General features: G+C 50.0%; 8 protein-coding genes across 8 annotated transcripts; 4 read left to right on the top strand and 4 right to left on the bottom strand.

The window, feature by feature from the left end:
- Positions 1–312: 312 nt before the first annotated feature.
- On the top strand, positions 313–3,067 carry EPUS_02136 (uncharacterized protein; the record flags this gene model as incomplete). The annotated part of the gene is made up of 6 exons (XM_007803903.1): positions 313–520; positions 573–760; positions 816–2,487; positions 2,552–2,824; positions 2,881–2,927; positions 2,981–3,067. 6 exons carry the CDS (start codon positions 313–315, stop codon positions 3,065–3,067), a joined length of 2,475 nt encoding a protein of 824 aa, XP_007802094.1.
- A 313-nt stretch (positions 3,068–3,380) lies between these two features.
- On the bottom strand, positions 3,381–10,109 carry EPUS_02135 (uncharacterized protein; the record flags this gene model as incomplete). Its single annotated transcript, XM_007803902.1, has 1 exon — positions 3,381–10,109. The coding sequence occupies one exon, from the start codon at positions 10,107–10,109 to the stop codon at positions 3,381–3,383; it is 6,729 nt and encodes a 2,242-aa protein (XP_007802093.1).
- An 809-nt stretch (positions 10,110–10,918) lies between these two features.
- Positions 10,919–11,358, bottom strand: EPUS_02134 (uncharacterized protein; the record flags this gene model as incomplete). Its single annotated transcript, XM_007803901.1, has 2 exons — positions 10,919–11,080; positions 11,134–11,358. 2 exons carry the CDS (start codon positions 11,356–11,358, stop codon positions 10,919–10,921), a joined length of 387 nt encoding a protein of 128 aa, XP_007802092.1.
- Positions 11,359–11,688: 330 nt separating this feature from the next.
- On the bottom strand, positions 11,689–13,237 carry EPUS_02133 (uncharacterized protein; the record flags this gene model as incomplete). Its single annotated transcript, XM_007803900.1, has 6 exons — positions 11,689–11,867; positions 11,944–12,017; positions 12,108–12,340; positions 12,388–12,420; positions 12,475–12,546; positions 13,211–13,237. 6 exons carry the CDS (start codon positions 13,235–13,237, stop codon positions 11,689–11,691), a joined length of 618 nt encoding a protein of 205 aa, XP_007802091.1.
- A 487-nt stretch (positions 13,238–13,724) lies between these two features.
- EPUS_02132 (uncharacterized protein) lies at positions 13,725–16,782 on the top strand (the record flags this gene model as incomplete). The annotated part of the gene is made up of 2 exons (XM_007803899.1): positions 13,725–14,063; positions 14,116–16,782. The coding sequence occupies 2 exons, from the start codon at positions 13,725–13,727 to the stop codon at positions 16,780–16,782; spliced, it is 3,006 nt and encodes a 1,001-aa protein (XP_007802090.1).
- Positions 16,783–16,899: 117 nt separating this feature from the next.
- Positions 16,900–17,533, bottom strand: EPUS_02131 (3-hydroxyanthranilate; the record flags this gene model as incomplete). Its single annotated transcript, XM_007803898.1, has 2 exons — positions 16,900–17,449; positions 17,505–17,533. 2 exons carry the CDS (start codon positions 17,531–17,533, stop codon positions 16,900–16,902), a joined length of 579 nt encoding a protein of 192 aa, XP_007802089.1.
- Positions 17,534–17,835: 302 nt separating this feature from the next.
- EPUS_02130 (uncharacterized protein) lies at positions 17,836–19,032 on the top strand (the record flags this gene model as incomplete). Its single annotated transcript, XM_007803897.1, has 1 exon — positions 17,836–19,032. The coding sequence occupies one exon, from the start codon at positions 17,836–17,838 to the stop codon at positions 19,030–19,032; it is 1,197 nt and encodes a 398-aa protein (XP_007802088.1).
- Positions 19,033–20,028: 996 nt separating this feature from the next.
- Positions 20,029–22,123, top strand: EPUS_02129 (uncharacterized protein; the record flags this gene model as incomplete). The annotated part of the gene is made up of 4 exons (XM_007803896.1): positions 20,029–20,206; positions 20,275–20,761; positions 20,852–21,224; positions 21,281–22,123. The coding sequence occupies 4 exons, from the start codon at positions 20,029–20,031 to the stop codon at positions 22,121–22,123; spliced, it is 1,881 nt and encodes a 626-aa protein (XP_007802087.1).
- Positions 22,124–22,361: the final 238 nt, after the last annotated feature.

The raw sequence follows: 22,361 nt of genomic DNA, 5'->3' as shown, positions 1-22,361 counted from the left end.
TCCCAGGCCAAGAACATCAACTCTTGGCATCCTCGTGGCCTGCACATTGGCAGTCCAAGAACCTTCAGCACTTGTTGGGAGGGCAGGTCTCCTGTTTGAATGGCGAGTGCATCTTCGCTTGCATCTTCGCTTGCATCTGGTGCTATGGTCGAATGACATCCCTCTACAACACTAACGACTGGTATCGATGTGAAGGTGCTTATTAAATCGTGCGTGTGTTCGCCTTCTTGGAGACTCGCTTTGCAGGTATCTCCAATGCCCGACCTGGGCTGTGATGCCTTTGGGACTGATGCTGACTGCTGTTGGATAGCTATGGCGTCTCTGAACCTATCAACGAATGGGCCCTCAATATCGAAAAGCTACAAATCCATTGTTGATGCGCCGGCTCCCTCGGGTGCAGCGGCTGCCTCTCCAACATACGCACAGTGGGCACTTTTTGCAGTATCTGCACCTCTGGTGAATGCTTTCCAACAAGATTCAGGTGGCAAGGAGAGCGTTCTAAAGGTGCAGAGTACAGGAGGTAGGCACTCCGGCTCCGAAACTTTGCAGAGTTTGGGCTAATATTCTCAAAGAGGGCGAACTTGTGGACTTGATAGATGACTTTTCCGACGGACGGATACAATTTGCTTACGTTAAAGTCAAGGATCCCAATACCGGCTTGCCCAAGAATGCACTTGTTGCCTGGTGCGGTGAAGGTGTCCCAGAACGAACCAAAGGTTACTTTACCAGTCACCTTGCAGCTGTTTCCAAGCTTCTCCACGTAAGCCAACATCCTGAAGTGAGACCATGTGTTCTGGAAGCTGATGTGCTGTTAGGGATATCATGTACAAGTCACCGCGCGCTCTGACCGAGATCTGACACCAGAAGGAATCATTCAGAAGATTGCGGACTCGTCAGGCTCCAAGTACTCAGCTGGTAGTGGGGCACCTTCTACCACCACGGCGACCAAGCCCACCGTCGCCTCAAAACCAGCTTTCACACCCACTCAAAGCTCAGGTGGTGGTGGATATAGTCCAATGGCCCGCAGCAGGCAAGACGCCTCGAGATCAACCAATGTTGTGGATGACGATGGCTGGGGTGAGGATGCACCGCCCGTCACAAGGACTCAATTGGAAAAGGTCCAGCCAGCATACCAGCCTACGAAGGTCAACATGAGGGAGCTCTCTTCGCAGAATCAACCGCGGGAGCCACCCAACGACAATCGCAGCAACGAATCCCCTCCAGGTGTTGTGAAAGGCACATACCAGCCGGTTGGTAAGGTTGACATTGCTGCTATCAGGCGACAAGCCAAAGAATCTGGTGCATCGAATGACGATAGGCCTGAAGTCGTCAAAGGGTCCTACGAACCTGTCGGCAAGGTCGACATTGCAGCAATTCGCGCAAAGGCCCAGAGACCTTCCGAACCGCCTGTGGCAGCGGCAGCTGTCAACGAAAGCGGCAAAGCAGAAGAAACAAGAGCAGAAATGAAGCCAGTGTCACAGCGCAGTGCTGCATTCTCCACCTCGGAAAGGCTCACGTCCTTGCCTAAGCCCAAGGTCGCCAACAAGTTTGGTAGCGGCGCATCTTTTACCGGCACTAAGGCGCCGACGCCAGGCAGGTTCGAAGCTAAGCCCTTATCTGCTGCGGCGCCTGTAGGAACCGCGAGCAGGACTTTCGCAGATCAAGGTGGGAAAACTCCAGCTCAGATCTGGGCGGAGAAGAAAGCTCGTGAGCGCGGGTTGAGCGGCTCCGCTGATGCCATACAGCCATCTTACTCCGGGCAATCGCCTCTTCAATCACAGACTAGCGGCGGTGGGGAATGGAAGAGTGGGTACGCGGGCAGGTCTTGGGCACCCGTGCAAACCACACCTACTGGTAAATCGGCTGGAAGCAGTATCGGGCAGCAGAAAACTGGCGAGATACAGTCGCCTATTGAAGAGGAGGCCCCGCGATCTCCTGCTGGTGGTGTTGGTTCCATTCGAGATCGTTTCAGCGGTGCACCACCAATGGGAGCACCTGCTCCGAACGTCGACCGACCTGCACCTGCACCTGAGCCTGATACAAGCAACAAACCGAACCGAGGCATCCCAATCCCAGGTCTGCCCACACGGCCATCAGGCGGCGAGGCTGCACCATCAATGCCATCTCCACCACCGCAACCTCCTCGTAGTCCCACTCCTCCAACGCCCGAGATGCGCTCTACCTCTCCCATTCGGGTAGCAATGCCTGTAGCTCGTGGAACTGTGCCTGAAATTGCAAATGTCCATAGTGAGCAAATGTCTCCACCACCCGCCATGCCTATTCGATCGATGGAAAAGAATGCCCCTGAACCCGAACCCGAGGATGACGAACCAGACACTGGACCAGACCCTGCTCGGGCTCAGGCGCAGACCACCGCAGCAGCAACATTCGGCCAGGAGGCGGTGGAAAATATACCTTCTGCTTCTTCGGCAGCTGGGGGTGGTGGAGGCAAAAGAGCGTTGGTGCAGTATGACTATGAAGTCGCAGGTGAGTCGCCAAAAATATTCTTCCACATGAAAGTCTTGAAACCGGATCTAATACTTTCTTGCAGAGGACAACGAGATTGAGCTCAAAGAAGGCGAGTATGTCATCAACATCGACATGGTTGACGAAGATTGGTGGATGGGGGAAAATGCCAGAGGACAGATTGGACTCTTTCCCTCCAATTATGTTGAGCTCGTTGAAGATCAAGATGATGACGCTCCTACTCATGAAACAGCATCAGCGACGATTGACCCAACCCCTTCAGCAACCGCTGCTGGTCCACCAGGTGGCAGCGGAACCGGGCCCACTGCAACTGCGTTGTACGACTATGAGGCAGCAGGTGAGCATTCAGAGATGGACTCCACGCAAGGAGATGATGGGCTGACTATTTTCCAGAGGACAATGAAATCAGTTTCCCAGAGGGTGCCACGATTATAAACCTGGTAAGCGTTAGCAAATGACGTGCGTTGACGTGTCACTGCTGACCAAAGGGCAGGAGTTCCCAGACGAAGACTGGTGGTTGGGCGAGTACAAGGGGAGATCTGGCTTGTTCCCTGCCAATTATGTCCAGGTTGACGAGTGATCAAGCTCAGATTCAGTAGTTGCTCTGTCACGTCTGTTGAAGTCATAGAGAGGTGCGCGAGTAGGGAGGGATACGCATTAGGCCAACAGTAAAAAGTGAAATATTACACAAACCCTGACAAAGATGCAAAGAAAGAATCATTTGAGTGTGATAACATGCGCTAACACGTCACGAAGATGCATTTACCTTGATAACGGGATAAACAGACCGCATTTCGCAATGCATAAGCACATAGGTCAATCTTTGTCTAGAAACCCGCAGCATCATCCCCTGCCCCCACTCTCCTTCTCTGCTCAAGACCTTAACAAGAGTCTCAATCTCCCCCCTCATCTTCATCTTCATCACTATCCTCCTCCATCCCCTCCGCCACCTCCACCTGAAGCGGATGTTCCTGATCCACGCCCACATAACTATCACACACCAAACTGAGCGTCAACTCCTTCTTCCCCGGACTGGGCACCACGAATTCCAACCTCACCTGCATGATCTTGCGGGCAATCGTGATGCGTTTGATGGCCAGCAGGGCCTTATTCTTCTGATCCGAGACAACGAGCCACCAGTTCTCCGTCTTGTGGAGCGGGTAGAAGGGCGCGTGCACGGTGGTGTCAACGTCTTCATCTGCTTTATCTTTACCCGAGCCGCGTTCTCCTTCTTCTTCTTCCTCTTCTTCTCCGTCGTCGGGATCACGGATGAGTCGGATTTTGAGATAGGCGGGATCGTTGGCGGTGATGTTCTGTGGGTCTTCGATCTCAAAGGCCAGGTCGATATTGGGGTATTTCTCGTTTGTGAATGCGGCGGCTTCAAGTAATTGTCTCCCATCCAGACCCAATTTCTTGACTAATGCTCGGTAGTCCGGATTCTCAGCCGGATCCATCTTGGCCATGAACTCCTCGATATCTTCGATTCTGTACTCGGCCGCGACCTTGACTGTTTCAGAGGTGAAATGCGGGATTTGGAGCAGCGGGCTATCTCGATCCCACATCGCCTGTACGACCATCTGCGACATGTCCATCGCAAAGGTGGCGTTGAGGTGGCCTTCCGAAGACAAAATGTCGACGCACGCGCTGAGCAAGTTAAGGACTTTGCTGACGATCATCTCTTGGTCTTTGGCGAGGTCGATTGGGAGTTGCATACGGGAGAAATGGGCTTGGAGGAGGACGAAGGCTTTAAAGTGCGGAGAGCCGTGGGCGGGTTCGGACATCTTGACGGGGACGCGATCGTACACGCGGCGGAGGATGTGATCTTCGTGGCGCCGCATCTGGATCGATTCGAACTCAGTTGCTGATGTGACGATTTCGAGGAGGGATTTGAGCTTTGTTCGTGCATTGAGAGAGAGCAGGAAGGTTTGCATGGTGATGAAGGAGATATTGTAGTAGGCTGCGATCATCGCCGGGTTCAATGGAGAGACACTGTCGTCCTCCTCGTCGAGGTCAATGATCTTTGCTTCGGAAAGCTCTTTCAGCGTGTTCTCGACGAGTTCGGAGAGATGGGCGCTGAGGCCTTCGTGGCTGATATCGTTGAGGCCGTAGTAGCTAGGATTAGCGAGGAGGCGACGGTAGAAGTAGGTGTAGGTAGTCCAATCCACAGCATCTTGAGTAGAGGCAATGGTTTTCGTGCTGATTTCTGTGACAAAAGCGTCAGGCAGGTAAATTTGGAGATGGCTCTCAATCGGAAGCGCTTCGTTGAGGAATTTCTTATAGTATTCTCGTTTGACAGCAGGAACCATGAGAACACCTCTGCTTGATTTGTCCTCTAATGGTCGACAAGCTCGGCCGAACATTTGCAGAATGTCACTGATGGGGTAGTCTATGTATCGATGCTCACGGCCTTCATAATATTGCGTCCCCATGACAATGACAAGATGAGCAGTGAAATTGATTTCCCAGCAAACATCTCGAGAAGCCAACATTACCTGGATAGCACCGATCTTGAATAGATGAGATACGATCCGCTTGTCATTGGTCGATAGTGCTTCGTGGTAGTACCCAATGCCATGAGATAAAGAATCTGCCAGTGCTTGCTCGTTGATGTGTTCCATGAACGGTTTGAGCTCTTCAGTGCTCGTATGCAAAAACCGCTCCTCGTCATCGTCGATAATGCAGGCAGATAAGAGGTCTAACGCAGTGGCGCGGACTTGTTTTCGACCAGGAACGAATACTAATGCTGGTTTATCAGGAGAAAGCTGGAGTATTGCGGAATACGCAGGTCGTGCCATTGCCATCATTAATGAAGGAAAGTGCGGGATGGTGAAAGACTGTATGTGTAACTCGAGCGGAATTGGGCGGATATGTGGGCTAAAGTTGAATGTTGTGTGCTTGCTCGCTCCAATCCATTCTCCCAGGTCGCGAGCATTTGAAAGCGGAACGCTGAGACCGACAATGCGCATCTGGTGCTCCGTTTGCAGGGCAATGTAATGCATCCTCGAGACTATGACTTCGTAAATGTACCCAAGATGGCCACCGAGCATGTGAAGCTCATCAGCGATGAACAGCTGAACGTTCTGCACGCTCTTTCTTCTCTGCCACTGCCGCGAAAGAACATCCCACTGAACTGGCGTTGCAAGAATAAGATCTGCTTCGTTCAAGACCTTGAGATCTGAGGTGAGCTCACCGGTCAATTTCAGAATAGTCTTGCCACCAGCAAGAGTCTTTAAGCGTTCTTGCCATTCAGCAAGACGATTGTCAATCAACTCCGGGAAGGGTGCAACATAGACTGCTTTCCCAGCTTCTGGCTGAGACCAATGTTTCAGCAATGCAAATTCAGCACAAATGGTCTTTCCACTTCCAGTGGGTGCCCCAACGAAGACATTCTCGTCGCTGTCAAAGAGTGACTTGAAGACTTGAGTCTGTATCTTATTGAATCGATCAAAATGTGGATACAAAGCCACGTATTCCTTGCGTTTGAGGGCCTGAACAGGGACCGGTTGCATGTTCAGTAACTGTGTGTGAGCAGGAAATCGTTCTGGAAGTATCAGCCTCTGAAATGAGACTGGCACTTTAGTCTCTGAATGCATCCATCGATCTGAAATGAGAGAGATGAAATAATTTGGAGGCATCGGTTCGGTGATGGGTACGGTGAACTCAATAAGATGCTCGTTCATATCTGACAGAGCAAAGTCCTTTCGTAGTACGAATTGATCATGAAAGAGAATGTCCTCTCCATCACAATCTTCGACAATAATCCAGAAACTCTCTGCAGTGCCATGCAAGCTATCGTCCCAAGTAAAGTTCGGTGTGATTGTGAGTTCTACTCGAAGCATTGACCTCGTCATAGGCTGCACTTGAGCCTGAATTTCGAGACGCGGGAATTTAGCAACCAGCTCACACACTATGCGTCCAGCTTTTGGCACACCCAGCAGCTCACCCATCCGGGGAGGATCGATGTCAAAATAACTGGACCATGGGACGTCAATACGTTCTGCCTTATGTATAATATCCTTGGGACACATTGGGAACTGTCTCAGAGGAGTCATGGTCGGCCACATCCTCTTCTCGGCCATTTTGCAGAGGTCAAGAGCAACCTTTGCAACTGAGGCCCACCCTTTTCTCAGGCAGATTTCAAACATAGCTCGCAAGATGCGTCCAGCTGATTGTGTGACATAGACCAGATCCGCCATTAGAGCTAAACCTTCCAATTTGAGTCGGGAGATGTAGGCTTGAAGGAGAACATTGATCTTCGCCTGGGACTCTTCGATACTCTCTTTGACAGGAATTGGGACCCGACCAAGCAATTTAGCCAGTTCGAGCTTTTCATCTTGCCGAACGGGTATATACTTGAACTCGTCACTAAGGGCGAATATCCGAAAGAGCTCGATAGTGCTGATCATCGGTTGTAAGTGATGGTTGTATGTGAGCATAGAATGGTGGGTAATGTAGTAGTGCGATGCAATTCTCCCAAGCTCGGTCGCCTGAAGCTTCCCTGTCTTCTTGTCATACTTGACTAGACTGGCCTTCTCGAGCACAGTCGCAGCAGAATGAATCAGATCAACACGCTTCTGCTCGAGAGCCTCGTCACCAGCGTATTCCGGTCCCACGCTGTAAAGACCAGGTGACCTAAGCATGCGCACGAATAGATACGTGTAGCCAAGCCATTCCACGCCTTCATCTCGATTTCTGACGTTGCCCAGCACAATCTCGGCATTCAAATTGTCTGCCAATCTGCTCATCAGCTGGCTTTCGATAGGGAGCTGTTGATTGAGCAGGGACAGATAATATTGAATTTCGGATTGAGAAGTGATGATAATGCCCTCACCAAATGAGTCAAACTGAGGCCGTCCAGCACGCCCGAGCATCTGCAGTACATCTTGTGGGCTAAGCTCCACCCAGCTTCCTTTCTCAGGCGAATATACTTGAGTTCCCTTAATTATGACCGTGTGAGCTGGTAAATTTACGCCCCAGGCGAGCGTGGCGGTACAGACGAGGACTTGTAGATATCCATCTGCGAAAAGGTCTTGGACGGCTGTTCTATCCACAACGTTCATACCAGCATGGTGTATACCGAAGCCATAGGGCATGAGGTCCTTGAGACTCGCATCCGATACGCTTTGAGCTTCTTCTGCAAGGACTGCTCGACTAGCTGCATCTGTCCTAAGGATTTGTCCGATGGTCTCCATCTCGACTGCTTTGTCGCGAATATATCTTGCCGTCTTCGCTGTTTCCTTCCTTGAATGTACGAATATGAGCATCTGATTCTTGTTTGTACCGACCTGCTCGAGCACTTTCGTGTAACAGACATCATTCATGGTTTTCAGCTGCTTGATAGCCTTTTTGTCGGTGACTCCAATAAATTCCTGCTTCAGTGGACATGGCCTATAAGACCCGTCAAAATGGAAGAGACCCTTAGTTGGATCGACCCTTAAGAAGCTTGCAACATCACGATAATTTGGCAGGGTCGCACTGAGCCCGACCAAGCGGACTGTATCGCCTGTCTGTTCAATCTTCCGGATCGTTCGGCTGACAATGCTTTCCAGAACGGGTCCACGGTCATCGTGGAGTAAATGAATCTCATCAATGACGACCAATCTCACAAGTCTAGTATAGCTCAGATCAGTTGCTTTACGCGTAATGACGTCCCATTTTTCAGGGGTAGTCACAATGATTTGGGTGTCCGCAATTTGTTGCTTGGTCAGTTGTCGGTCTCCTGTCAACTCTGATACACGAATCCCATAAGGCTCGAGGCGCTTGCCAAAATTACCAACTTGTTCTTGGACCAGAGCTTTCAAAGGCGCAATATACACTATCTTGAAGTCGTCAAGCAAGATCTCCCCAGTCTCTGGAATGCGATTCTTGCCAATCTCACGCAGCATCGCAAGCATGGCAACATTGGTCTTCCCAGACCCTGTCGGAGCACATATTAGCATGTTTCCATCGTCGTGAAAGGCGCTCGGGAAACATTTGGTTTGGATCCGATTCAATTCTTTCGCAGACCCAAAACCTTGCCTGGCCCAATCAGGCAGCTCGGAGGCGGGGAGGTTCTTCTCACCAGGCTCCCTCCTCGGCCTCGGTGCCGGTACATGGATCTCCTCGTAACCTTTGAATGTGCGCTTTGTAGACCCTTGGGGTAACTTGACGTTTGGGTTGGTCATGAGATGATTGCCTTGATCGAAGACCAAATTTTCCAGATTGACCAGTCGTTTTGGCTGCAAGCCACCCACGAGCTCTCCATCCTTCTGCTCCTGTTTAGTGCCACCGTTTGTGGTCGGCTTCGGAATGTCAATGTCCATCAAGTCCATCTTCATTTTCTTCGCCGCATGTGTGCCATCATTTTCACCTTTATATTTCTTGCCACGAAGCTCGTCTAGGATATCTGACTGCCCTGCTTCTATCATCTGATTTTCGACTAGGTGTCTTGCATCGTCGTCTTCTGCCGCACGCCTCCATCTCGTGGCCCAAACCACTCTGTGGCGGTTTGACACAAGTCGACCTACCAGTTCCGCTTGCTCGTAGTCAAAGAGCTCCATCAAGTCATTCTCGATATCGCGGAGGGGTATTTCTTCGCCCTCTTGGCCAATTCCAGAAAGGGTCTGCAACGCTTCTTGGGCCTTCGTCTGTTGGACATGAGCATCGGTATAAATATTGCCAACTTGCCTTTGTAGCCAGTAAGCGTCAATGTCGTGAACTTGCAGAATGTCTGGAGAATTTGCCCCATCCTGCCTACCAGCTTTGTTGAGCCCTCCATCGAGTACCATACCACCATCAGAAGCATCGTCGCCACCTGCATCATCAGGATCGGCCGGGTCTTTGACGTCGCTCACCGCATCTCTGGCTTCTTCAACGTCTTCCTCATCCGAGGAGGGCTCCCCTTCATCCCTGACCTCATAGGTTCGGGCGGCACCATCTTCGTCCTCATCTGACTCGTCGAAAACGACAGCAACACCTTGTCGCTCATCAAGCTCTGCCCCGTTGTCACCACCATTATCATCGTCCATATTCTCGTCATCGTCTTGCGCATCGTAGTCTGTAATCTTCTTGCCGAGATTCACCAATTCGTTGAATGCTTTTGAGCTCATAGAAATGCCTACAAGATCATCAATCTCCTTCTTTTTGTCAAAATCCTTCAAAGATTCATTTTTAAGGGTTTCAAGGACTGCATCGGTGGCACTGCGGACGACTTCATGAGGCACATCACCCAAAGCATTTGCGGTCAGCGTAAGGAGAAGGTCATACGTCGCTCGGGTGGCAGGAGTTCTAGGTCGATACTTGATGCCTTCGATCAGCGCTTCACCAGCAGACAAGATACCTGCTCCTCTCATCTGGGCTGGCTCACCCCTTTTTCGCTTCCTCTGCTCCCGTTCAAGCACATCCTCGCCTTCCCGTATTGAGCCCCTTTCGACGTCCTTAAGCCCCGCCTTTTTCTTCTGCTTTGGGGCGTCCTCACGATCCGTCCTTGAGCCCATATCTCTTATATTGATTCGGCCTGCTAAGGATTCTGGGTCACCTGTGACCTCATCGTTGCGACGAGTGACAAATCGACGGTCCGCCTGGAGGACCAGGTTGGACATCGCCGAGTACTTGTACTGCGAGACATTGTTTGGATCGGCCATCTCGGCTTTCGCGAAAGGAGCTGATATCGAGGGACAATAAGGTGGTTTTCCTGTGAAATGCAAACCGGAGGTCTCGACAGCCGTCTAGCAGCTTCGGGTGATGATTTATTCAGGACAAACCCATGAAGAACCCGACGTCAGAGAGCACTTTTTGCCTCACCATTCAAGTTTACCAGTAAGCACTCAGCGGCGAACGCCACCATATTATTGGATGAATCTTACCTATGGTGCCAGTCGTGATCTACTACTGTACTTAACAAATTTCATGATCATCAGAGAGAACACAACAATGTCTTGGCATCAGCCTTACCGATACTATGAACAGTAACAGCTTATGTAAAGCATCAATTCTAGGGCGGTTGTTATAGCTAGACATCTAAGGATAAAGTTTGGATAAATTAGTTATAACTATAGTTAATGTTAAATGTTTTATTTTATCACATCAGAAATGTTTAAAGACATCCATAATTCAAACAGGTTATATGCAAGTTAAGAGATCATACCAAAGATTGGTTAACTTTGAAAAGACCTTACCCGTCCAAATCCGCCATTAGCTAATCTATATATCATCTTCTTGTCTTACCATCCACATTCTGATACCTTGTGACATATCCTTAGCCTACGCCCTGGGAAAGCGGTCGCGCCCATGTACGAAAACCCAGTTCAAGAGCGCACAGATGAGGTCGCTGATAATTACACGCTGAGCAGTATTTGAAGATACCAGCACAAGAAAAGCAGAGCACAACACTGAAAGTCTGACCCGCAAATTTTCCTATGATCGTCCAAGAGCAAACCGTGGACAGAGTCCGCTAGTTCGACCCGTACATCCGATCTTTGATGAAGATGTTGACCTCGGTCTGCTTGTTAAACCAGTAGTTGTGCGTCTTCCATTCCTTGCTTGGATCCGCGAGGCCAATGTGGAAGACCCTAATGATTTGTGGGACTAGCTTATATATCTCGCTCAGAGAGATCTGCGAAACACGTCAACGTACTTACGAAAGTCGATACACAAGGCAACACTCACATTCTTGCCAATACAGGTACGCGGCCCGGCACCGAAATGAATCATCATCTTGTCCATCCGCACAGCGTCGCCCTTGATCCAGCGGTCCGGATTGAAATTATCAGCCTCCGGCCCGAAGATATCCTTATCGTAGTGTACAACAGCGCCGTTGACGCCGACGCGGTAGCCTTTGGGGAAATAAAAGCCGGAGATGGTCGCTCCGCCGACAGGGACGAGTCGTGGCATTATGAGCCCGATGCTCGGGTGTAAACGCATGCCCTCGTTAATGCACCTTTAGATAAGGAAGCCTGATCGCTTCCGCATAGCCAACGGGCATAGAGAGCGTACCGTCAGCCACGGCTGCATCAATCTCGGCGGTCAGCCTGTTGTAGGCGGCTGGGTTGCACATCAGGTGGTACAGGATCTAATGATCGCAATAGCGGTCGTGTCGGCACCGGCAAAGCTGGGGCAAGTCTCGTCAAAATTTATGCGGAAAATCTTGGGAATCGTCACGCACTTACAGCGAGCTGTGGGATTTGACGCAATGTGTGAATATGTGAAATCGATTTTCTCTCCTCAGTCGGCATTAATCTCGAGCATTTTCCGAAGCATATCGCTCTTATCGTCCTTATGCTCTTCAATCTCCTGCTTGCGCCTTTTCACGGCGGCTTCGGAGGCGTTTTCAATGTGCTTGACAGCTCCCAAGGTCCCGCGAACTGATGGCGAGAACAAGCTTTGTAGATACAGGGTACAATCTACTTAGGTAAGACGGCAGAGTGCCGCCGATGGTGAACGTGGGAAGCAGAGACTTTATGGCTTTGATGTAGTTACCGATATCTGTGCACTCGCTCATAAAGCCAAACATCTTGCCGTAGAAGAGCTCACCAAGTACGTCAAAGGCATACCTGCAAGACAAGTCAGCCTGTTACCATAATTCAAGCCTTAGCGAGATATAGGTTCCCATGGTTGGGCATTTGGAGCAAGGGTTCGCTTACATATTGATCCGTAGACACAGATCAACCACCGGACTCTGCTTTGTGAAGTCGCGTATGGTGGCGTAAAAGAGTTGTGTGCACGAGTCTGTAGCCTCTTCGGATTCAAGAATGCTGGACACCGAGTAGATATTGTTGACGATGCGCCGGCGCTCGGAATGCTCTTTTTCGTGGCGCGCAGGGAAATGACCTACGTCTCTTTTGTTCGGTGAGGCCCAAGCATCGTAGTAATCGGTCTAACAGAGTGAGCTTGGCTTGTAAAAGTGGGCGACAGATCAAGTACCTTGGTGAAAATGGTCTTAGTGCGGTATATAGTCTAGATGTGCCAGCAAATGTTGTGGAAGCAGTTACTGCATGACAACGCCATTACGCTGACAGCTTCGGGATCGGACCAGGCCACCTCGTTGGGTGCGATGCGAACGAGATAGCCTGACTCGTTAGACTATGGGGGTAACTGCATCAGTGCATTTATAGTCAATAACATGCTTTCTGTGCAATGCGCGCGCTGCGTGTGCTCCATATCACCAGTCATGGTCTTGAAAACGATCCATGCTTGACTGATGGATGCAAGGAAGGGCCCTGGGATGGGGCGTAGAGGGTGGCAAAGGCGGCAATAGATGACCAGCCGCCCAGCTGAATGGACACGGTAGCGCTGTATGAGGGACAGGTTCCCGCCTAGCATTGTCGGCCGGTGTGGTTTGAAGAAAAGTTGTGGGAGAATGTTTGGGAACGATACGGTCCTCCGGTCCAATTCCTCGGCTCGTTCAACCTGCCCCCACATATTAAGAACCGAAGGCATCTGCGGGACTCGATGGCAGGGCTCCTACATATTGCGCACTTCTGCGGCATCATTACCGAGCAGCGCTCGGAGGAGCTCGTCGACGAGCTGTGGGAGCTCCTGCAGCCGGAGCAGGTTGCAAAGCTGCAGGCTCACTTATGAGTCGCTACTGAATTGGACTAACGTCACGTGGTCACTACCGAAGATCAGCTGCGGAGTACGACTCTTCAGGCTCCGTGTCGCACATGGATATCTTCAACTGTCAGCCACTCAAGGTTATCGCACACGTGAAGAGTATCGTAAGACCAAGTTGAACTACTGTGCTGACTTCGAGCGAGATGCCGTTGAGTGCCATGAGGTGGATGGCGAGCATTAAGTACACGATGATCGAGTCTAATCATGTACAACGGGGGAGGCCTGGAGTAATGTTAGCTGGGCGCTAGTATCTTTACTGATAAACGTCCTTTGCGCCAAATAGCTACGTCTAAAGAAGTTAGATGTGACAAATTAGCTCGTCAGAATGGCTACGTACAAGATAGCTTATACGGACGAATCATAGTACAAGTACTGGAATCCGGTAACGAGTCTAGCCGCTACTAGTACCTGACTAACATCACTTCAACCCCCCCCTAGTAACCAAGTTCCAGCAGACACTGAAGAACGCGCTAGCCATAGGTGGGTTATAAAGTGCTATGATTCAATTACACTTTGGATCTTACTGAGCAGGATAAACTTAATATAAACTCATTTGGATGAGATAGCTCCGCAGACGCCAAGGCCCCACGCCGATGGACCGCATCTATCTTTCTCGAAATTCACCATTTACTTCATAGCAGACAATTATGCGAGCATTCTATTCAAAACGGCCCTTCCTAACATCAAGCGACGTTAGAATCCTCGAGGCCATCTCAAGACCCCGTTTGTCAAGTGCCTCGAATACTTGCAGACGTGCCCGTCCGTCGACATGCAACGAATCGCTTTCAGTGCGGGCACGAGGTGCGAAAACGAAGGCTTCGCTAAAAGTCCAGGATCTCCCTCAAGGCGTGATTGGAATTGACCCGCTACCCGAATTGGAGCCAGACGATGCTCCTCAGTACCCTGCTGTAGTTCAAGGCGCTAAAAATAACATGATCAAGTTTAATGATTGTGTTGTTTTGACAAGAGTGGGCAACTTTTACGAGGTGCTTACCACTCAGGAGATATGGACGACGAAGTTTCTGACATGTTCTATAGTTGTACTTTGAGCATGCGGAGCAATATGCTCCTCTACTGAACCTGAAATTAGCCTCCAAGAAAACCAGTGCCGGACCTGTCGCAATGGCAGGTTTCCCATTCTTCCAGCTTGATCGATTCTTGAAAACGTTGGTTCAGGACCTGAACAAGCATGTCGCCATAAGTGAAGAGTTTCCGGTAGCCACCTCCGGTAAGGTCAAGTCCGGTGGTTTGTTGTTCGATCGTAGGGTTGCCAGAGTAATCACTCCTGGGACTCTAATTGATGAGAAGTTCATTGACCCCTTTGAAAACAACTTCTTGCTCAGTGTGCATCCTGGAGCAATTCAGGCTTCAGCCCAACAAGATGTCTCGTCGGAATCCACACATCAGAATACACCGGCACATGCGCATGGGCAGAAATTGGGTTTGGCCTGGCTGGATCTATCTACTGGGGACTTCTTCACGCAAATTACCACCCTTGCTCTGTTGCCGTCTGCACTGGCTCGGATCCGTCCTCGTGAAGTCGTTCTCGATCCTATCTGGCAGGCCAAAAATCGGCCTCTGCTACAATTAATCCTTGACCAAGGACACCTTCTGACTACCACACATCATTGCGGTAATTATAAGACATCGCTCTCTGAATGGGATCACACATTAGAAACTCCCATCGATCCGCATTCAGAGGCAGCTTTCACTTCAGAAGAGATGTTTGCAATACACCATCTACTGGATTATGTCGCAGGTCAGCTGCAAGGTCTGGAGATGAAGCTGCAGCCGCCTCGACGCAAAGTGCTGCAAGAGACAATGACCATCGACCGAAACAGCATGCGAGGCCTAGAAATTCTTGAGACTGCTCGTGATGGATTAGGCAAAGGGAGCCTTCTTCACGCTGTTCGTAGAACCAGCACAAAAAGTGGAACAAGACTACTTCGTGATCGTCTTGCCTCTCCTTCAGCATCTGTACCTGAGATTGAAGTGCGTCTCGACCTTGTCACTGCGTTCCTGAATGATTTGACTTTACGAGAGGATATTATCCACCTCTTGCAGCATAGCTACGATGCTCAACGACTTGTGCAAAAATTTTCCTTGAACAAGGGAGATGCTGATGATCTAATATATCTCGCACGCGCCATCGAAGCTTCGAAAGCAATCCAGGTAAGCTTAGAGCATAAAGTGCAGCAAGATTATTCTACGAATGAATCGATCTCTTCGGCGATACCCGCTCTTTTGGTGCGGTTGGAGCTAGATGGCCCCACACAGCTCGGTCACCAAATCCTAGAAACAATCGATGAGGACGGACTCAACCAAAAGCATCGTCTTGAAGAAAGCGAGGCCGCGAGTGTGGCAGCTCTAGCTCAGGAGGTTGCAATGAGTGACGCTCTGCCGGAAGAGATTGAGACGATGCCACAAAAAGTTCGCCAGAACAAGAAGCCGCCTGAAGCAAAGGACCTGGATTCGGAATTTGAGGACACCTGGATGATGCGAAGAACAGCCAGCGAATCCCTCATGCGACTTCACGAAGATCTAGACAGCCTCAGACACGAAAAGTTCAATTTGGCACAAGAACTTCGAAACAAGTTAGAAGCCCCCACACTGACTCTGAAATGGACACCGGGCCTAGGACACATCTGTCACGTGAGAGGTGCCAGTAAAATTCCTTTTGAGTCACTAAACGCTCGCGTGGTTTCATCTACGAAGTCCACAAGATCTTTCTATCTGACCTCGTGGTCTCGCCTTGGCAGCAAGATTGATCAGGCAAAGATATATATCAGAAATGAAGAACAGCGTCTCTTCGCAAGCTTGCGGTCAGAAGTTATCAGACAGCTTGTCAAACTCCGCCGGAATGCAGCTGTTCTGGACGAGTTAGACGTGGCCTGTTCTTTTGCCACTCTAGCAGACGAACAGTCTTGGAGCAGACCAAAATTGAACCCAGGAACCGAACACAAAGTCATCGGAGGACGTCATCCAACGGTGAAGCTGGGCCTTGAAGAGCAAGGCAGAACTTTTGTTAGTAATGATCTCTTTCTGGGACCCAAAGAGCGAATCTGGCTGGTGACAGGTCCAAACATGGCTGGAAAAAGCACCTTCCTTCGACAAAATGCTCTCATATCCATCCTCGCTCAGGTCGGATCTTATGTGCCTGCTGAATATGCTGAAATCGGTATCGTTGATCAAGTCTTCAGCCGTATCGGTGCGGCGGATGATCTCTTTCGAGACCAATCTACATTCATGGTTGAAATGCTGGAGACAGCAGCAATCCTGCGACACGCTACGCCAAAGTCTTTCGTCATCATGGATGAAGTTGGCAGAGGCACGACGCCCGAAGATGGTATAGCAGTCGGATACGCCTGTCTACATCACCTATATCACATAAACATGTGTCGAACCCTGTTTGCAACTCACTTCCATGCGCTCGCTGATATGACTCAAGACTTCCAAAGCCTAGGCAGATATTGCACGGATGTAGTGGAAGATGGGAACGGGTCATTCTCATTCATCCACCGGTTGAGACAGGGTGTCAACCGTCAGTCTCATGCCCTGAAAGTTGCACGCCTGGCCGGAATTCCAGAGAGTGCGATCGAAGTTGCGACTGGCGTCTTACGAGATTTCTCAATGGAACATCCGGCGCGTCCGACAAGGGACCACCAAGACTTGCGCGAAAAGAACCTCATAGCGGCCGCAGGATGATTTGATGGTTTTGCACAACGTCCAGGGAAGACAGTTGAAAGGAAAGATGATCAGGGCATTGAAGGATTCACTGTCCTTCGCACTCGACATTCGACTATCCAATGGCCTATGCCAGTCTTAATCAGGTGGAAAACGAGGTGGTTGCTCGATTTCTCCTTCTGAAGGTCGTGGATTTGCGACGGTGCCACATGTTTTACAGGTCCTGGCCTCCATGTCATTCTCAAACGCTATAACACCATCCTTGACCTGCGTGCCCAGGTCGGTACAATGGAAGCTGGCTTCGTGTACGATGCTCCTGCAGTCTATGCAATACCATCTCAATGTGTCAAGGGAGTTCTTCGGCCTTGGTTGTTCCAGAACTATCCCCACGGTATCTGCGAAGCGTACGGGGTTGTGCGGCGTATTTGCCGGCAGTAAATACAGCGAGTTCTCATGTATGGCTATGTCATTGAACGTATGAGGCGTGGTGGACGTGTCGACTGTCTTGAGAAGCATGGATCCTCGGTGCTGGTAGAAGAATTCTGGTGTGCTGTTGATATGATAGTCAGTGCGGGCATTGGGTCCTCCCACAACCATCACGGTCAGGCCGGAAGTTCCGGGCGAAGACGGGTGGTAGACACAATGATTGTTAACGGGAGGCTTCAGTAGATGAGAGTTCTTCTCGAGCCTGTTGGTTTGTAAGCGTACGGCAAGCGTCATTTTTAAGTTGATTATATACATACCATTTAGGTAAGTTCAATGGCATTGCCATCTCGGTATGTTGATTTTCTACTGTAGTCTGTCTTGATTGGTAGTATGTAAAAGTGAATAGATGCTTTTGGGCTCGAGACTGGTTATATTCAAGAAATCGGATTGAAATCGTGGTAAATCACAGCTCTTATGTAGTCAAGCGGGCACATTTATTCTCCCCGCAGCAAATCTTAGACGGCACGAGCGTGGAATGAATTCTCTGTTTGTATTCTTCGAACTTTTTCCATACTCATCCATGCTCGACTATGTATCATAGTGGATACCGATACGATCTCTTACTCTGATAGAGTTTTCCATGTCTCGATGTCCGAATCGCAACCACCCCTGCGCTTTACTGGCCACCACTCTCTTGCGCATCGTTTAGTCTTATCCACCCTCACAGGTAGGGCAGTTCACATATCACAGATCCGTCCCTCGTTACCATCGAATCCTGGACTCGCTCCCCACGAGATCTCTCTGCTTCGTCTGCTTGAAGCAGTGACGAATGGAGCACATATTGAAATATCCTACACGGGGACCATTCTACTCTACAAACCCGGGTTGATTAGTGGTAATGCGGCCGGAAAGAGTGCCATTCGTCACGAAATAGCAGCAACATGCTTAAGAGGTGCCAGCTACTTCCTTGTACCGCTTGCTCTCCTCGCTCCATTCTCCAAAGCACCTTTCAATGTCCTCTTGACTGGGCCAGGAGTCATTACTTCTAGCACACTCTCAGGCGATATTAGCGTTGATACTGTCCGCACTGCCATACTACCACTATATTCAAAGTTTGGGATAGATCGGAATATCGAGTTGAGAATTCTGCAGAGATCCAATGCCGGCACGCGTGGAAGAGGAGGGGCTGGAGAAGTACAGATAATCTTTGGTCATCAAATCAGATTGCCAAAGACATTACACTTTATGAACTGTGGCAGAATTAAGAGAATTCGGGGTGTTGCTTATTCTACAGGAGTCTCAGGTTCAAATAACGCAAGAATGATTGATGCGGCAAGAGGGGTGTTGAATCCATTCGCAGCAGATACATACATCTTTTCCGATGTTTCGTCGGCGGCACTGATTGCAGCCCCAGAGAAGAACAACCCTGGGGCAAAGAGAAAGGTGGGACTGGGTTTTGGTCTTTCGCTTGTCGCTGAATCCTCAACTGGAACACTCTATTCTGCTGATGCAGCCTCTCCACCAGCTGGAGGTCAGCCTCCGGAAGATATTGGTCAGCAATGTGCATATTATTTGCTTGAAAGCATAGCTCGTGGTGGATGCGCATCTCTTGAGGCTGCTCCGACGATGCTCACTCTCATGGCAATGGGGTCTGAGGACATTGGTCGCATTCAGCTTGGGAAAGACGTCATCGGGAATGAGAAAATCATCCAACTTGCAAGAGATCTCAACAATTTTGGGGCAGCAGGTTGGGGCATTCGTGATGCTGAGGACCAAAGCAAAGACGAAGTAATCGTGAGCATTGTTGGCCGAGGAATTGGGAATGTTGCACGCAAAATAGGCTGAAGAGATGTTCTTTGCCATTGAGATGGTCAGAAAACTTAGCAAGCAAAGAGGTCTTGATGAGAAGCAGTTGTCTATGGGGATGCCTCTTGTTGGTGGCTCGCTTTTAGCCTCTGCATGGACCGCTGCGACAGTCAGCATCTTAGGGCAAAGCCTCTGTTCACAGCAGGTTTGTGAATACGCAAATACGACGACGAGACAATGATGAGACAATCGTCCTACCTATGGCAAGCAGAACCAAATAGGAAACCCACCTATCGATGGCGTCAATACCCAAGCTATACAACAACCTGCGAGATGATCGAGATAAGAGGTGGATGAATGCGACGATATCAAACAGATATGATGGACCCTTGTGGTCAGAGGGCAGGCGGCACAGTTTGCCACCTCGGCTGGAACGCAGCTCTGTGCAAGGAGGAGGTGCCAAGGCAGCGTCGACCCAGCCTCCGTCAATCGGACCCACGATGCCCAGGACGATATGATTGATGGATGGGAAGCACAATCATTCTGCGATCATTCTGGCGAAGGTCTTTGGCACAGCAGGAACACTACGGCGGCAAGGCAGTGAAGGAATAGTATTGTCAAAAAGTGCTGTCTCCCACCCCGTGTGTGTTGGTCTCTGCCTGCTTGTGAAGTTTGGCTTTGTAAATTCATCCTCTCCGGCCACCTCCCTAGCGCGTTCCCACTGCTCGTCATTTCTTTTCCATCGTAGCTTAACATCTTGCACTCCAAAATCAACTCTCCAACAATCGATCTTCACCCCCATCCACCACCATCCGCCCGTTCTAGACCTATCAATCCGCATCATCGTACGTAAGCTACCAGTCCGTTTCTCACTGCTTTCACCTGTTTGTCATTTCATTTTGGTTATCTCTCAGCTGCACAGCGCGTCCTAAAAGTGAGCGCGGTGTCAAGCAGAGTTGGAGTGATAGCTTCTTTTGAGCCTTTCTCTAACCTTTCTCTGTACCATTACTAACAATTCTTTACAGCGTCCGGATCATGGAGACTGATCCAACTGCTCCTACCAGTCGCGGTCCGAATACTGCTTCTGCGCCCGCTCCTGCAAACCTATCACAGACTGCTGATGAGACCAACTCAAGCCCTGTCCATTCTATGTCTGGAGCGTTACCAGCCGCAGATGTGAAAGACAGTCCAGAGGACACGGAGGATGTTGGAGGTATGCATACCATAAACTCTCTATCTCCATGAAGGAATTTATACTAAGCGACTGCGCACGCGTTACAGACCCTGGAGCCAACGAGACAGTCGAAGTCCCTGTCGAAGCTCCTGACAGCATTGTTCAGCCTGCAGACTCCACTCTGCCCGACGGAGATACAACAGGCGACAACTCATTTGTACCTCCAGCTACCTCCAATAGTGTGGCAGAGGCCAACGGCACCTCATCTACGTCGAAGAGACCACCAAATGGCAAACGCAAGTCGACCGGTGGCGTGCCAGAGCATAAAACCAAGAAGCTCAACAAGAAGAAGTCCCTTCCAAAGATCACACACCTTGATGCGCAGCCTGGCGAATACTACTTTGCGCGTCTCAAAAGCTATCCTCCATGGCCTGCCATCATCTGCGATGAAGGAATGCTACCTCATTCGCTGCTCTCTACGCGACCAGTGACTACAAAACAGGCTGACGGTACCTACAAAGAGGCCTATGCTGACGGTGGAAAACGTGTCCATGAGCGTACATTCCCGATCATGTTCTTGCACACCAACGAATTGTGAGCTACATTTTCTTTTTAATCTACACGGAGTTGCCGAGTTGTGCGCTTCTATATTTTTGAGAATCTACGTACTAACAGTGCGATTAGTGCATGGCTGCCTAACACAGAACTCACGAAGCTCGATATTGAAGAATGCAAAGACGTCTCGGAGAAGGGCAAGACGAAATCCTTGATACAAGCATATCATGTGGCTGCTGAAGGGCACAACCTTGAACACTTCAAGGCCATGCTGTTGGACCATCAGAAGGCAATGCAGGAGGACCAGGAGCGACGTGAAGCTCGAGAAGCTGCGAAAGCCGGAAAGGCCGATCGCGCTGACAAGAAGAAACGAAAGAGCGAAGCTGCTGAGGAAGACGAAGATGTCGATATGGAAGATGCAGAAGAGGAGGGCAAGCCACAGCCGAAGAAATCCTCGAAGAAACGTAAGAAGGAGGCTGAAAGTGACGGAGAGGAGGAAAAGGTTTGTTCTGGCACCAAGGGAAGACTTGCTCCAGTACTGACATGCGTCTCTACCAGCCCGTTAAAACGCCTAAAACTGCCACCAAACTAAAACTCACGACTCCAAAAGCACCTGGTACCAACGAAAAGAAAGCCGTCACGAAAGCGACAAAGCCAAAGTCCGAGAGGAAGAAATCGAAAGCTGCTATTAGTGATGAGGAACCTATTGAGGAGGAGCCTAAGGAGCCAGAGAAGGAGCTTGACCCTGCAGAAGCCAAGGCGAAGAAAGAGAAAGAAGGTAAAGACCGTGCAGTGCAGCGCAGCGTATGGCAGATCATATGCTTACTCTCTACAGTTCTTTTCCTACGACACAAACTCCAGAAGGGCTTTTTGTCCCGCGATCAAGCGCCTCAGGAAAGTGAAATGGCTACTATGTCTAATTTCATCGGCAAGCTCGAGAATTACGGTGACCTCGAAGTCAGCATCATTCGCTCTACCAAGATTAACAAAGTTCTGAAGGCCCTCATCAAGCTCAACACCATCCCTAAAGATGAAGAATTCAATTTCAAGAGCCGATCAGTGGATTTGCTAGGGAGATGGAACAAAGCATTGGGGGCTGACAGCACTGCAGACGAGGCCGCTGGACCATCCGGCGGGGGCAAAGAGGACCAGCCCACCACAAACGGAGTCCACAAAGAGGACAAAGAGTCCAGCGAAGAGAAGAAGGATGTATCGTCTGCTGCCACGGATGCTGTCCAGGGCACTGAGACTATGCGCGAGGCATCATCTGATGCAAAGGAGACTGTTGTGGACAAGATGGTGGATGATGAGGCTCCTTCTGGTGCAATTGCCGAGGAGGCTGAGAAGTCAGCAGAAGAAGTCAAAGCAGACGCGGATCTGGCAGCTTCAGAGACTTCTTGAATGGTCAGTGCAACAGCATTCGCCCTGGTGACAGCTCCGACACACTTTGCACAGACATGACAGACATGACGTGCCAGTATTGCGGACTAGTCAAATGCATGTGCTGCAATCAGGCCGTATGCTCAACGTCGATATGCATTCTTGTACAATAATTTGCCTTGGAACAAGTTCTCACGGTTGTTTGACTGGCTGGGATGGGAAGCAGGAGCATTCAGTTGGCACCCAGTCGGATCGTGGC

This window comes from Endocarpon pusillum, assembly GCF_000464535.1.
Source record: "Endocarpon pusillum Z07020 unplaced genomic scaffold scaffold2749, whole genome shotgun sequence".
Classification (NCBI taxonomy): Eukaryota; Fungi; Ascomycota; class Eurotiomycetes; order Verrucariales; family Verrucariaceae; genus Endocarpon; species Endocarpon pusillum.
This window is presented reverse-complemented; position numbering and strand designations above follow the sequence as displayed.